The following is a 15628-nucleotide window of genomic DNA, read 5'->3' on the forward strand; positions in this document are numbered from 1 at the left end:
TTAATTAGCCAGTAAATCCCTTTTCATTTCAGCAGCTAGTAACACCTCTTTTTCATCCCTTTCGTCACACCAATACTATTGTACCTCCATCCTCTCATCACTTAATATCACCTTCTGTCACAGGATGGTGTGGAGCTGCGCGAGGGGTCACTGGGAGGCGAGTCCCGGTTGACCCGGCACTATCTCCACCTGCTAGACCTCAGACCCCAAGATGCTGGCATGTACACATGTGCCGCAGCCAATCCCCTTGGGGCTGCAGCTGCTAACTGGACACTCCGGGTGATAGGTAAGATGCATAGAATGTACCTACCTACAACAAGCTTTTGCCTAGAGTGGGGCTTGTAGCACATAATGCTTAATGCTTATCATACCTTTTGTTATTACAGTCTAGCCATTAGTTTAAATTTTTGATATATAAATAGAGAGGGGTATATGGAAGATACAGTGAGGATTATAAGATATGGATTTACTTAATGAAATTAAGAGATTAGAGAATCAGATGAAAGGTATTTAGCTGGTAGGAGATAAACAAAATATATGAGAAACCTTGACAAAATTAGTGATGATGAATACAAAATGAGACAGGCAGATGAAAATGATAAGAGGAAGAAAAATATATTTAGCAGATACTAAGAAAAACAGTGAATAAGTTTCTCGTAAATGTAAAACAACTTTTTCACGTGCTTATCATCATTATTGTACATGTGTTTTAATTAACATAATATGCAGTGTAGAGTTCTTATGCTCTGGTTGATTGTTATCGAAATCTTCAGTTTTGCACTTTTGTACCTCCTTAATGTCACACACACACACACACACACACATACACATACACATTTGTAGATGTGTGTGGATGTAACCAAGAAGAGAGGAGAGATAGGTACTGTGTTTGAGAAAAGAAACCTAGATGTTCTGGCTCTTAAGTGAAACAAAGCTCAAGGTTTGGAAAAGTCTCAGGATTAAAGTTGAGATGACAAGTGTGAAGAAAGGAGTAGCACCATGGAAGGAGGAGTTATGGGAATATGTGAAAGTGTAAGAAAAAGTGAATTCTAGACTGATATGGGTAAAAATGAAAGTGGATGGCAAGAGACAGGAGATTATTAGTGATTATGCTCTTGGCCGTGAGAAGAAATATCATGAGAAAGAAATGTTTTGGGTGCAGCTGAGTGAATATGTCAGCAGTTTTGATTGAAGAGACCAGGTATTAGTGATGGATGATTTGAATGTGGTAAGTCACATTACAGTTAAGGGTTTAATTGGGGGGCTTAGGAGTATTCAGTATTATGAGTGGAAATGCTAAACAGCTTGTGGAGTTGTGTGCTGCTATTATGCTCAAAAATTTGGTATGGCAGTGAGTAATCCTCTTTCACCTGCATTAAGTCATCTTTACTTGGAACTCTTTGAAACAAAGTTACTAAAGGATTTCTTACCCTCTAGTGCAATTTGGTTTAGGTATGCAGATGTTCTGTGTTTGGCCAACAAATGAAAATTTACAAACATTTCTCCCTTTACTTAACAATTTAGTACCTTCCATGAACTTCACTGTGGAAATTGAAAGTAATGGTATTTTACCATTTTTGAATGCATGATCCCTAGGGATAGAAACAAGTTTAAGTTTAGTATATACAGAAATCTACCACTGTATGCTCATTTATCCATTATTACTCAGCTCAACATGACAGTTAAATTATCATCATTCCAGTCTATGTTCCTTAAGGCTTTACGTATTTACAGTCCAGAGTTTATTGATAATGGGTTTGAGAAGATATATTCTATTGGATCCAGGTTAAAGTATCCTAGGTCTTTCATTGATAAATCCCCTAAGTTGGCAAGAAATCAATTTATACAGTTGAACCCAAACCTCCTCTTTACACCAAGAACCTTTTAGTAATATTACTTTACTTCAGGATATTCCCTCAAAGGCCCAGTCCTCTGTTCTTAACGCTACCTCGCTATCGCGGGAAATAGCGAATAGTATGAAAAAAAAAAAAAAAAAAAACTTTACTTCGCATGTTGAATTAATCCTTTAATGTAAATGTTGTTTTCAGCGACAACAATACTATTATTACTGTTGTTGTTGTTGTTGTTATCATTATCATTATTATTATTATTATTATTATTATTATTATTATTTTTTTTTTTTTTTTTCTTTCTTTCGTACTATTCGCCATTTCCCACATTAGCGAGGTAGCGTTAAGAACAGAGGACTGGGCCTTTGAGGAAATATCCTCACCTGGCCCCCTTCTCTGTTCCTTCTTTTGGGAAAAAAAAAAAAAAAAAAACAGACGAAGAATGGCCCATCCACTCATATGCATCCATATATATATATATCATTAATATATTTTATTTATTTCTTTATTTTGCTTTGTCGCTGTCTCCCACGTTAGCGAAGTAGCGCAAGGAAACAGACGAAAGAATGGCCCAACCCACCCACATACACATCTATATACATACACGTCCACACACGCAAATATACATACCTATACATCTCAACGTATACATATATATGCACACACAGACATATACATATACACACATGTACATAATTCATACTGTCTGCCTTTATTCATTCCCATCGCCACCCCGCCACATGAAATAAATGGAATAACAATGCCCTCCCCCCCGCATGTGCGCAAGGTAGCGCTAGGAAAAGACAACAAAGGCCACATTCATTCACACTAAGTGTCTAGCTGTCATGTATAATGCACTGAAACCACAGCTCCCTTTCCACATCCAGGCCCCACAGAACTTTCCATGGTTTCCCCCAGACTCTTCACATTCTTTGGTTCAATCCACTGACAGCACGTTGACCCTGGTATACCACATCGTTCCAATTCACTTTATTCCTTGCACGCCTTTCACCCTCCTGCATGTTCAGGCCCCGATCACTCAAAATCTTTTTCACTCCATCTTCCCACCTCCAATTTGGTCTCCCACTTCTCCTCGTTCCCTCCACCTCTGACACATATATCCTCTTGGTCAATCTTTCCTCACTCATTCTTTCCATGTGACCATACCATTTCAAAACACCCTCTTCTGCTCTCTCAACCACACTCTTTTTATTACCACACATCTCTCTTACCCTATTATTACTTACTCAGTCAAACCACCTCACACTAAATATTGTCCTCAAACATATTATATATAATACTTTGTTGCTGACTCCTGCGTTAGAGAGGTAGCGCAAGGAAACAGACGAAAGACTGGCCCAACCCACCCACATAAACATGTATATACATATGCGTCCACACACGCACATATACATACCTATACATCTCAACTTATACATATATATACACACACAGACATATACATACATACACATGTACATAATTCATACCGTCTGCCCTTATTCATTCCTGTAGCCTCCCCACCACACATGAAATGACACCCTCTCCCCCCGCACATGCACAAGGTAGCAACAGGAAAAGACAACAAATGCCACATTCGTTCACACTCAGTCTCTAGCTGTCATGTATAATGCACCGAAACCACAGCTACCTTTCCACATCCAGGCCCCACAAAACTTTCCATGCTTTACCCCAGATGCTTCACATGCCCTGGTTCAATCCATTGACAGCACGTCGACCCTGGTATGCCACATCATTCCAATTCACTCTATTCCTTGTACGCCTTTCACCCTCCTGCATGTTCAGGCCCCAGTCACTCAAAATCTTTTTCACTCCATCCTTCTAACACCAACTCGGTCTCCCTCTTCACCTTCTTTCCTACACCTCTGACACATATATCCTCTTTGTCAATCTTTCCTCGCTCATTCTCTCCATGTGACCAAACCATTTCAATACACTCTCTTCTGCTCTCTCAACCACGCTCTTTTTATTTCCACACATCTCTCTTACCCTTTCATTACTTTCTCGATCAAACCACCTCACATCACATATTGTCTTCAAACATCTCATTTCCAACACATCCACACTTCTCTGCACAACCCTATATACACACGCCTCGCAACTATATAACATTGTTGGAACCACTATTCCTTCAAACATACCCATTTTTGCTTTCCAAGATAATGTTCTCAACTTCCACACATTCTTCAACGCTCCCAGAACTTTCGCCCCCTCCCCCAACCTGTGACTCACTTCTGCTTCCATGGTTCCATCCGCTGCCAAATCCACTCCCAGATATCTAGAACACTTAACTTCTTCAAGTTTTTTCTCCATTCAAACTTGCCTCCCAATTGACTTGTCCCTCAACAATTCTGTACCTAATAACATTGCTCTTATTCACATTTACTCTCAGCTTTCTTTTTTCACACACTTTACCAAACTCGGTCACCAGCTTCTGCAGTTTCTCACCCAAATCAGCCACCAGAGCTGTATCATCAGCAAACAACAACCGACTCACTTCCCAAGCCCTCTCATCTACAACAGACTGCATACTTGCCCCTCTCTCCAAAACTCTTGCATTCACCTGCCTAACAACCACATCCAGAAACAAACTAAACCACCATGGAGACATCAAACCCCTACTGCAAACCGACTTTCACTGGGAACCAATCACTTTCCTCTCTTCCTACTCCTAAACATGCCTTACATCCTCAATAAAAACTTTTCACAGCTTTTAGCAACTTACCTCCCACACCATATACTTTTAATACCTTCCACAGAGCATCTCTATCAACTCCATCATATGCCTTCTCAAGGCCCATGAATGCTACATACGAATCCATTTGTTTTTCTAAGTATTTCTCACATACATTCTTCAAAGCAAACACCTGATCCACATATCCTCTACCACTTCTGAATCCACACTGCTCTTCCCCAGGCTGGTGCTCTATACATGCCTTCACCCTCTCAATCAATGCCCTCCCATATAATTTCCCGGAAATACTTAACAAACTTTATATATATATATATATATATATATATATATATATATATATATATATATATATTATTAAAAAAGGGGGTGACTGTATTGTGGACTGGTTGGTAAGGTTATTTAATGTATGTATGACTCATGGTGAGGTGCCTGAGGATTGGCGTAATGCATGCATAGTGCCATTGTACAAAGACAAAGGGGATAAGAGTGAGTGCTCAAATTACAGAGGTATAAGTTTGTTGAGTATTCCTGGTAAATTATATGGGAGGGTATTGATTGAGAGGGTGAAGGCATGTACAGAGCATCAGATCGGGGAAGAGCAGTGTGGTTTCAGAAGTGGTAGAGGATGTGTGGATCAGGTGTTTGCTTTGAAGAATGTATGTGAGAAATACTTAGAAAAGCAAATGGATTTGTATGTAGCATTTATGGATCTGGAGAAGGCATATGATAGAGTTGATAGAGATGCTCTGTGGAAGGTATTAAGAATATATGGTGTAGGAGGAAAGTTGTTAGAAGCAGTGAAAAGTTTTTATCGAGGATGTAAGGCATGTGTACGTGTAGGAAAAGAGGAAAGTGATTGGTTCTCAGTGAATGTAGGTTTGCGGCAGGGGTGTGTGATGTCTCCATGGTTGTTTAATTTGTTTATGGATGGGGTTGTTAGGGAGGTAAATCCAACAGTTTTGGAAAGAGGGGCAAGTATGAAGTCTGTTGGGGATGAGAGAGCTTGGGAAGTGAGTCAGTTGTTGTTTGCTGATGATACAGCGCTGGTGGCTGATTCATGTGAGAAACTGCAGAAGCTGGTGACTGAGTTTGGTAAAGTGTGTGGAAGAAGAAAGTTAAGAGTAAATGTGAATAAGAGCAAGGTTATTAGGTACAGTAGGGTTGAGGGTCAAGTCAATTGGGAGGTGAGTTTGAATGGAGAAAAACTGGAGGAAGTGAAGTGTTTTAGATATCTGGGAGTGGATCTGGCAGCGGATGGAACCGTGGAAGCGGAAGTGGATCATAGGGTGGGGGAGGGGGCGAAAATTCTGGGGGCCTTGAAGAATGTGTGGAAGTCGAGAACATTATCTCGGAAAGCAAAAATGGGTATGTTTGAAGGAATAGTGGTTCCAACAATGTTGTATGGTTGCGAGGCGTGGGCTATGGATAGAGTTGTGCGCAGGAGGATGGATGTGCTGGAAATGAGATGTTTGAGGACAATGTGTGGTGTGAGGTGGTTTGATCGAGTGAGTAACGTAAGGGTAAGAGAGATGTGTGGAAATAAAAAGAGCGTGGTTGAGAGAGCAGAAGAGGGTGTTTTGAAGTGGTTTGGGCACATGGAGAGGATGAGTGAGGAAAGATTGACCAAGAGGATATATGTGTCGGAGGTGGAGGGAACAAGGAGAAGAGGGAGACCAAATTGGAGGTGGAAAGATGGAGTGAAAAAGATTTTGTGTGATCGGGGCCTGAACATGCAGGAGGGTGAAAGGAGGGCAAGGAATAGAGTGAATTGGAGCGATGTGGTATACCGGGGTTGACGTGCTGTCAGTGGATTGAATCAAGGCATGTGAAGCGTCTGGGGTAAACCATGGAAAGCTGTGTAGGTATGTATATTTGCGTGTGTGGACGTATGTATATACATGTGTATGGGGGAGGGTTGGGCCATTTCTTTCGTCTGTTTCCTTGCGCTACCTCGCAAACGCGGGAGACAGCGACAAAGTATAAAAAAAAAAAATATATATATATATATACATATATACATATATATATATTTTTTTTTTTTTTCATACTATTCGCCATTTCCCACATTAGCGAGGTAGCGTTAAGAACAGAGGACTGGGCCTTAGAGTAAATATCCTCACCTGACCCTCTTCTCTGTTCGTTCTTTTGGAAAATTAAAAAAAAACGAGAGGGAAGGATTTCCAGCCCCCCGCTCCCTTCCCTTTTAGTCGCCTTCTACAACACGCAGGGAATACGTGGGAAGTATTCTTTCTCCCCTATCCCCAGGGATAACATATATATATATATATATATACATATATTTAAGGGGAGTGGGGGAGGAATGGGATGTATTTAGGGAAGCAGTTATGGCTTGCGCAAAAGATGCTTGTGGCATGAGAAGAGTGGGAGGTGGGTTGATTAGAAAGGGTAGTGAGTGGTGGGATGAAGAACTAAGATTATTAGTGAAAGAGAAGAGAGAGGCATTTGGACGATTTTTGCAGGGAAAAAATGCAAATGAGTGGGAGATGTATAAAAGAAAGAGGCAGGAGGTTAAGAGAAAGGTGCAAGAGGTGAAAAAGAAGGCAAATGAGAGTTGGGGTGACAGAGTATCATTAAATTTTAGGGAGAATAAAAAGATGTTCTGGAAGGAGGTAAATAAAGTGCGTAAGACAAGGGAGCAAATGGGAACTTCAGTGAAGGGGGCTAATGGGGAGGTGATAACAAGTAGTGGTGATGTGAGGAGATGGAGTGAGTATTTTGAAGGTTTGTTGAATGTGTTTGATGATAGAGTGGCAGATATAGGGTGTTTTGGTCGAGGTGGTGTGCAAACTGAGAGGGTTGGGGAAAATGATTTGGTAAACAGAGAAGAGGTAGTAAAAGCTTTGCGGAAGATGAAAGCCTGCAAGGCAGCAGGTTTGGATGGTATTGCAGTGGAATTTATTAAAAAAGGTGGTGACTGTGTTCTTGACTGGTTGGTAAAGTTATTTAATGTATGTATGATTCTTGGTGAGGTGCCTGAGGATTGGCAGAATGCTTGCATAGTGCCATTGTACAAAGGCAAAGGGGATAAGAGTGAGTGCTCAAATTACAGAGGTATAAGTTTGTTGAGTATTCCTGATAAATTGTATGGGAGGGTATTGATTGAGAGGATGAAGGCATGTACAGAGCATCAGATTGGGGAAGAGCAGTGTGGTTTCAGAAGTGGTAGAGGATGTGTGGATCAGGTGTTTGCTTTGAAGAAAGTATGTGAGAAATACTTAGAAAAGCAAATGGATTTGTATGTAGCATTTATGGATCTAGAGAAGGCATATGATAGAGTTGATAGAGATGCTTTGAGGAAGGTCTTAAGAATATATGGTGTGGGAGGCAAGTTGTTAGAAGCAGTGAAAAGTTTTTATCGAGGATGTAAGGCATGTGTACGTGTAGGAAGAGAGGAAAGTGATTGGTTCTCAGTGAATGTAGGTTTGTCTCCATGGTTGTTTAATTTGTTTATGGATGGGGTTGTTAGGGAGGTGAATGCAAGAGTTGGTTCTCAGTGAATGTAGGTTTGTCTCCATGGTTGTTTAATTTGTTTATGGATGGGGTTGTTAGGGAGGTGAATGCAAGAGTTTTGGAAAGAGGAACAAGTATGAAGTCTGTTGTGGATAAGAGAGCTTGGGAAGTGAGTCAGTTGTTGTTTGCTGATGATACAGGGCTGGTGGCTGATTCATGTGAAAACTGCAGAAGCTGGTGACTGAGTTTGGTAAAGTGTGTGAAAGAAGAAAGTTAAGAGTAAATGCGAATAAGAGCAAAGTTATTAGGTACAGTAGGGTTGAGGGTCAAGTCAATTAGGAGGTAAGTTTGAATGGAGAAAAACTGGAGGAAGTAAAGTGTTTTAGATTTCTGGGAGTGGATCTGGCAGCGAATGGAACCATGGAAGCGGAAGTGAATCATAGGGTGGGGAGGGGGCGAAAATTCTGGGAGCCTTGAAGAATGTTTGGAAGTCGAGAACATTATCTCAGAAAGCAAAAATGGCTATGTTTGAAGGAATAGTGGTTCCAACAATGTTGTGTGGTTGCGAGGCGTGGGATATGGATAGAGTTGTGCGCAGAAGGTGGATGTGCTGGAAATGAGATGTTTGAGGACAATATGTGGTGTGAGGTGGTTTGATTGTGTAAGTAATGTAAGGGTAAGAAAGATGTGTGGAAATAAAGAGTGTGGTTGAGAGAGCAGAAGAGGGTGTTTGGAAATGGTTTGGTCACATGGAGAGAATGAGTGAGGAAAGATTGACCAAGAGGATATACGTATCAGAGGTGGAGGGAACGAGGAGAAGTGGGAGACCAAATTGGAGGTGCAAAGATGGAGTGAAAAAGATTTTGAGTGATCAGGGCCTGAACATGCAGGAGGGTGAAAGGCGTGCAAGGAATAGAGTGAATTGGAACGATGTGGTATACCGGGGTCGACGTGCTGTCAATGGAGTGAACCAGGGCATGTGAAGTGTCTGGGATAAACCATGGAAAGTTCTGTGGGGCCTGGATGTGGAAAGGGAGCTGTGGTTTCAGTGCATTATTACATGACAGCTAGAGACTGAGTGTGAACGAATGGGGCCTTTGTTGTCTTTTCCTAGTGCTCCCTCACACACATGATGGGGGAGGACGTTGTTATTTCATGTGTGGCGGGTTGGCAATGGGAATAAATAAAGGCAGACAGTATGAATTATGTACATGTGTATATATGTATATGTCTGTGTGTGTATATATATGTGTACATTGAGATATATAGGTATGTATAATTGCGTGTGTGGATGTGTATGTATATACATGTGTATGTGGGTGGGTTGGGCCATTCTTTTGTCTGTTTCCTTGCGCTACCTAGCTAACGTGGGAGACAGCGACAGAAAAAAAAAAAAAGTGTGTATGTAAGTGGTTGGACCATTCTTTGTCTGTTTCCTTGCACTACCTCGCTGACACGGGAAATAGCAGTTAAGTATAATAATAATAATAAAAAGTATATATATATATATATATATATATATATATATATATATATATATATATATATAAGATGTGAAAAAAGGAGAGATAGGTAGTATGTTTGAGGAAAGGAACCTGGATGTTTTGCCTCTGAGTGAAATGAAGCTCAAGGGTAAAGGGGAAGAGTGGTTTGGGAATGTCTTGGGAGTAAAGTCAGGGGTTAGTGAGAGGACAAGAGCAAGGGAAGGAGTAGCAGTACTCCTGAAACAGGAGTTGTGGGAGTATGTGATAGAATGTAAGAAAGTAAATTCTCGATTAATATGGGTAAAACTGAAAGTTGATGGAGAGAGATGGGTGATTATTGGTGCATATGCACCTGGGCATGAGAAGAAAGATCATGAGAGGCAAGTGTTTTGGGAGCAGCTGAATGAGTGTGTTAGTGGTTTTGATGCACGAGACCGGGTTATAGTGATGGGTGATTTGAATGCAAAGGTGAGTAATGTGGCAGTTGAGGGAATAATTGGTATACATGGGATGTTCAGTGTTGTAAATGGAAATGGTGAAGAGCTTGTAGATTTATGTGCTGAAAAAGGACTGGTGATTGGGAATACCTGGTTTAAAAAGCGAGATATACATAAGTATACGTATGTAAGTAGGAGAGATGGCCAGAGAGCGTTATTGGATTACGTGTTAATTGACAGGCGCGCGAAAGAGAGACTTTTGGATGTTAATGTGCTGAGAGGTGCAACTGGAGGGATGTCTGATCATTATCTTGTGGAGGCTAAGGTGAAGATTTGTATGGGTTTTCAGAAAAGAAGAGTGAATGTTGGGGTGAAGAGGGTGGTGAGAGTAAGTGAGCTTGGGAAGGAGACTTGTGTGAGGAAGTACCAGGAGAGACTGAGTACAGAATGGAAAAAGGTGAGAACAATGGAAGTAAGGGGAGTGGGGGAGGAATGGGATGTATTTAGGGAAGCAGTGATGGATTGCGCAAAAGATGCTTGTGGCATGAGAAGAGTGGGAGGTGGGTTGATTAGAAAGGGTAGTGAGTGGTGGGATGAAGAAGTAAGATTATTAGTGAAAGAGAAGAGAGAGGCATTTGGACGATTTTTGCAGGGAAAAAATGCAATTGAGTGGGAGATGTATAAAAGAAAGAGACAGGAGGTCAAGAGAAAGGTGCAAGAGGTGAAAAAGAGGGCAAATGAGAGTTGGGGTGAGAGAGTATCATTAAATTTTAGGGAGAATAAAAAGATGTTTTGGAAGGAGGTAAATAAAGTGCGTAAGACAAGGGAGCAAATGGGAACTTCAGTGAAGGGCGCAAATGGGGAGGTGATAACAAGTAGTGGTAATGTGAGAAGGAAATGGAGTGAGTATTTTGAAGGTTTGTTGAATGTGTTTGATGATAGAGTGGCAGATATAGGGTGTTTTGGTCGAGGTGGTGTGCAAACTGAGAGGGTTGGGGAAAATGATTTGGTAAACAGAGAAGAGGTAGTAAAAGCTTTGCGGAAGATGAAAGCCGGCAAGGCAACAGGTTTGGATGGTATTGCAGTGGAATTTATTAAAAAAGGGGGTGACTGTATTGTTGACTGGTTGGTAAGGTTATTTAATGTATGTATGACTCATGGTGAGGTGCCTGAGGATTGGCGGAATGCGTGCATAGTGCCATTGTACAAAGGCAAAGGGGATAAGAGTGAGTGCTCAAATTACAGAGGTATAAGTTTGTTGAGTATTCCTGGTAAGTTATATGGGAGGGTATTGATTGAGAGGGTGAAGGCATGTACAGAGCATCAGAATGGGGAAGAGCAGTGTGGTTTCAGAAGTGGTAGAGGATGTGTGGATCAGGTGTTTGCTTTGAAGAATGTATGTGAGAAATACTTAGAAAAGCAAATGGATTTGTATGTAGCATTTATGGATCTGGAGAAGGCATATGATAGAGTTGATAGAGATGCTCTGTAGAAGGTATTAAGAATATATGGTGCGGGAGGCAAGTTGTTAGAAGCAGTGAAAAGTTTTTATCGAGGATGTAAGGCATGTGTACGTGTAGGAAGAGAGGAAAGTGATTGGTTCTCAGTGAATGTAGGTTTGCAGCAGGGGTGTGTGATGTCTCCATGGTTGTTTAATTTGTTTATGGATGGGGGTGTTAGGGAGGTGAATGTAAGAGTTTTGGAAAGAGGGGCAAGTATGAAGTCTGTTGGGGATGAGAGAGCTTGGGAAGTGAGTCAGTTGTTCTTCGCTCATGATACAGCGCTGGTGGCTGATTCATGTGAGAAACTGCAGAAGCTGGTGACTGAGCTTGGTAAAGTGTGTGAAAGAAGAAAGTTAAGAGTAAATGTGAATAACAGCAAGGTAATTAGGTACAGTAGGGTTGAGGGTCAAGTCAATTGGGAGGTAAGTTTGAATGGAGAAAAACTGGAGGAAGTAAAGTGTTTTAGATATCTGGGAGTGGATCTGGCAGCGGATGGAACCATGGAAGCGGAAGTGGATCATAGGGTGGGGGAGGGGGCGAAAATCCTGGGAGCCTTGAAGAATGTTTGGAAGTCGAGAACATTATCTCGGAAAGCAAAAATGGGTATGTTTGAAGGAATAGTGGTTCCAACAATGTTGTATAGTTGCGAGGCGTGGGCTATGGATAGAGTTGTGCGCAGGAGGATGGATGTGCTGGAAATGAGATGTTTGAGGACAATGTGTGGTGTGAGGTGGTTTGATCGAGTAAGTAACGTAAGGGTAAGAGAGATGTGTGGAAATAAAAAGAGCGTGGTTGAGAGAGCAGAAGAGGGTGTTTTGAAATGGTTTGGGCACATGGAGAGAATGAGTGAGGAAAGATTGACCAAGAGGGTATATGTGTCGGAGGTGGAGGGAACGAGGAGAGGTGGGAGACCAAATTGGAGGTGGAAAGATGGAGTGAAAAAGATTTTGTGTGATCGGGGCCTGAACATGCAGGAGGGTGAAAGGAGGGCAAGGGATAGAGTGAATTGGATCGATGTGGTATACCGGGGTTGAGGTGCTGTCAGTGGATTGAATCAGGGCATGTGAAGCGTCTGGGGTAAACCATGGAAAGCTGTGTAGGTATGTATATTTGTGTGTGTGGACGTATGTATATACATGTGTATGGGGGTGGGTTGGGCCATTTCTTTCGTCTGTTTCCTTGCGCTACCTCGCAAACGCAGGAGACAGCGACAAAGCAAAAAAAAAAATATATATATATGTATATATATATATATTATCCCTGGGGATAGGGGATTAAGAATACTTCCCACGTATTCCCTGCGTGTCGTAGAAGGCGACTAAAAGGGGAGGGAGCGGGGGGCTGGAAATCCTCCCTTCTCATTATTTTTTTTTTAATTTTCCAAAAGGAACAGAGAACAGGGCCAGGTAAGGATATTCCCTCAAAGGCCCATTCCTCTGTTCTTAACGCTACCTCGCTAACGCGGGAAATGGCGAATAGTTTAAAAAAAAAAAAATATATATATATATATATATATATATATATTATTATTATTATTATCATTATTATTATCTTGCTTTGTCACTGTCTCCCGCGTTTGCGAGGTAGCGCAAGGAAACAGACGAAGAAAATGGCCCAACCCACCCCCATACACATGTATATACATACACGTCCACACGCAAATATACATACCCATACATCTCAGTGTACACATATATATACAAACACAGACACATACATGTATACACATGCACACAATTCACACTGTCTGCCTTTATTCATTCCCATCGCCACCTCGCCACACATGGAATAACATCCCCCTCCCCTTCATGTGTGCGAGGTAGCACTAGGAAAAGACAACAAAGGCCCCATTCGTTCACACTCAGTCTCTAGCTGTCATGTAACAATGCACCGAAACCACAGCTCCCTTTCCACATCCAGGCCCCACAGAACTTTCCATGGTTTACCCCAGACGCATCACATGCCCTGGTTCAATCCATTGACAGCACGTCAACCCAGGTATACCACATCGTTCCAATTCACTCTATTCCTTGCACGCCTTTCACCCTCCTGCATGTTCAGGCCCCGATCACTCAAAATCTTTTTCACTCCATCTTTCCACCTCCAATTATATATATATATATATATATATATATATATATATATATATATATATATATATATATATATATATACATATGTACATAATTCATACTGTCTGCCTTTATTCATTCCCATCGCCACCCCGCCACACATGAAATAACAACCCCCTCACCTCGCATGTGCGCGAGGTAGCTCTAGAAAAAGACAACAAAGGCCACATTCATTCACACTCAGTCTCTAGCTGTCATGTGTAATGCACCAAAACCACAGCCCCCTTTACACATACAGTTCCCACAAAACTTTCCATGGTTTATCCCAGACACTTCACATGCCCTGGTTCAATCCATTGACAGCACATTGACCCCAGTACTCCACATCATTCCAATTCATTCTATTCCTTGCATGCCTTTCACCCTCTGGTATGTTCAGGCCCCGATTGCTCAAAATCTTTTTCACTCCATCCTTCCACCTCCAATTGGATCTCCCACTTCTCCTCGTTCCCTCCACCTCTGACACATATCCTCTTTGTCAATCTTTCCTCACTTATTCTCTCTATGTGACCAAACCATTTCAGTACACCCTCTTCTGCTCTGTCAAAAACACTCTTTTTATTACCACACATCTCTCTTACCCTTTAATTACTTACTCAATCAAACCACCTCACACCACATATCGTCCTCAAACATCTCATTTCCAACACATCCATCCTCCTCCTAACAACCCTTTCTATAGCCCATGCCTCACAACCATATAACATTGTTGGAACCACTATTCCTTCAAACATACCCATTTTTGCTCTCCGAGATAACATTCTTGCCTTCCACACATTCTTCAAGGCTCCCAGAACCTTCACTCCCTCCCCCACCCTATGACTCACTCCCGCTTCCATGGTTCCATCCACTGCCAAATCCACTCCCAGATATCTAAAGCACTTCACTTCCTCCAGTTTTTCTCCATTCAAACTTACCTCCCAATTGACTTGTCCCTCAACCTTACTGAACCTAATAGCCTTCCTCTTATTCACATTTACTCTCAGCTTTCTTCTTTCACACACTTTACCAAACTTAGTCATCAACTTCTGCAGTTTCTCACCTGAATCAGCCACCATCACTGTATCATCAGCAAACAACTGACTCACTTTTCAAGCCTTTTCATCCACAACAGACTGCATTCTTGCCCCTCTCTCCAAAACTCTTGCATTCCCCTCCCTAACAACCCCATCCATAAGCAACTTAAACAACCATGGAGACATCACACACCCCTGCCGCAAACTAACTTTAACTAGGAACCAGTCACTTTCCTCTCTTCCTACTCGTACACATGCCTTACATCCTTGATAAAAACTTTTCACTGCTTCAAGCAACTTACCTCCCACACCATATTCTCTTAATACCTACCACAGACCATCTCTTATCAACTCTATCATATGCCTTCTCCACATCCATAAATGCTACATACATATCCATCTGTTTTTCTAAGTATTTCTCACATACATTCTTCAAAGCAAACACCTGATCCACACATCCTCTACCACTTCTGAAACCACACTGCTCATCCCCAATCTGATACTCTGTACATACCTTCACCCTCTCAATCAATACCCTCCCATATAATTTCCCAGGAATACTCAACAAACTTATACCTCTGTAATTTGAACACTCACCTTTATCCCCTTTGCCTTTGTACAATAGTACTATGCATGCATTCTGCCAATCCTCAGGCACTTCACCATGAACCATTCCTACAGTGAATATCCTTAACCAGTCAACAACACAGTCACCACCTTTTTTAATAAATTCCACTGCAATACCATCCAAACCCGCAGCCTTGCTGGCTTTCATCTCCCACAAAGCTTTCACTACCTCTTCTCTGTTTACCAAACCATTCTCCCTTACCCTCTCTCTTCGCACACCACCTTGACCAAAACACCCATATATCACCCACTCTGTCATCAGACACATTCAGCAAACCTTTAAAATACTCACTCCATCTCCTTCTCACTTCACACCGAAACATACATACATACAAAGCAACATATATACATGCATACACATACACAGACATACAAACATACACATGTACATAT

At 41.6% G+C, this 15628-nt stretch overlaps 1 protein-coding gene across 2 annotated transcripts in view; it reads left to right on the forward strand.

The window, feature by feature from the left end:
• The window catches only part of LOC139747125 (fibroblast growth factor receptor-like 1), a 448547-nt gene that overhangs the window by 416533 nt on the left and 16386 nt on the right, over positions 1-15628 (forward strand). For both annotated transcript variants that reach the window (XM_071659040.1, XM_071659041.1), the window contains exon 8: positions 124-286. In XM_071659040.1, coding sequence (XP_071515141.1) covers positions 124-286 — 163 coding nt within the window. The remainder of the gene's footprint in view (positions 1-123; positions 287-15628) is intronic.

Source organism: Panulirus ornatus, chromosome 67 (assembly GCF_036320965.1).
Source record: "Panulirus ornatus isolate Po-2019 chromosome 67, ASM3632096v1, whole genome shotgun sequence".
In the NCBI taxonomy this organism is placed as follows: Eukaryota; Metazoa; Arthropoda; class Malacostraca; order Decapoda; family Palinuridae; genus Panulirus; species Panulirus ornatus.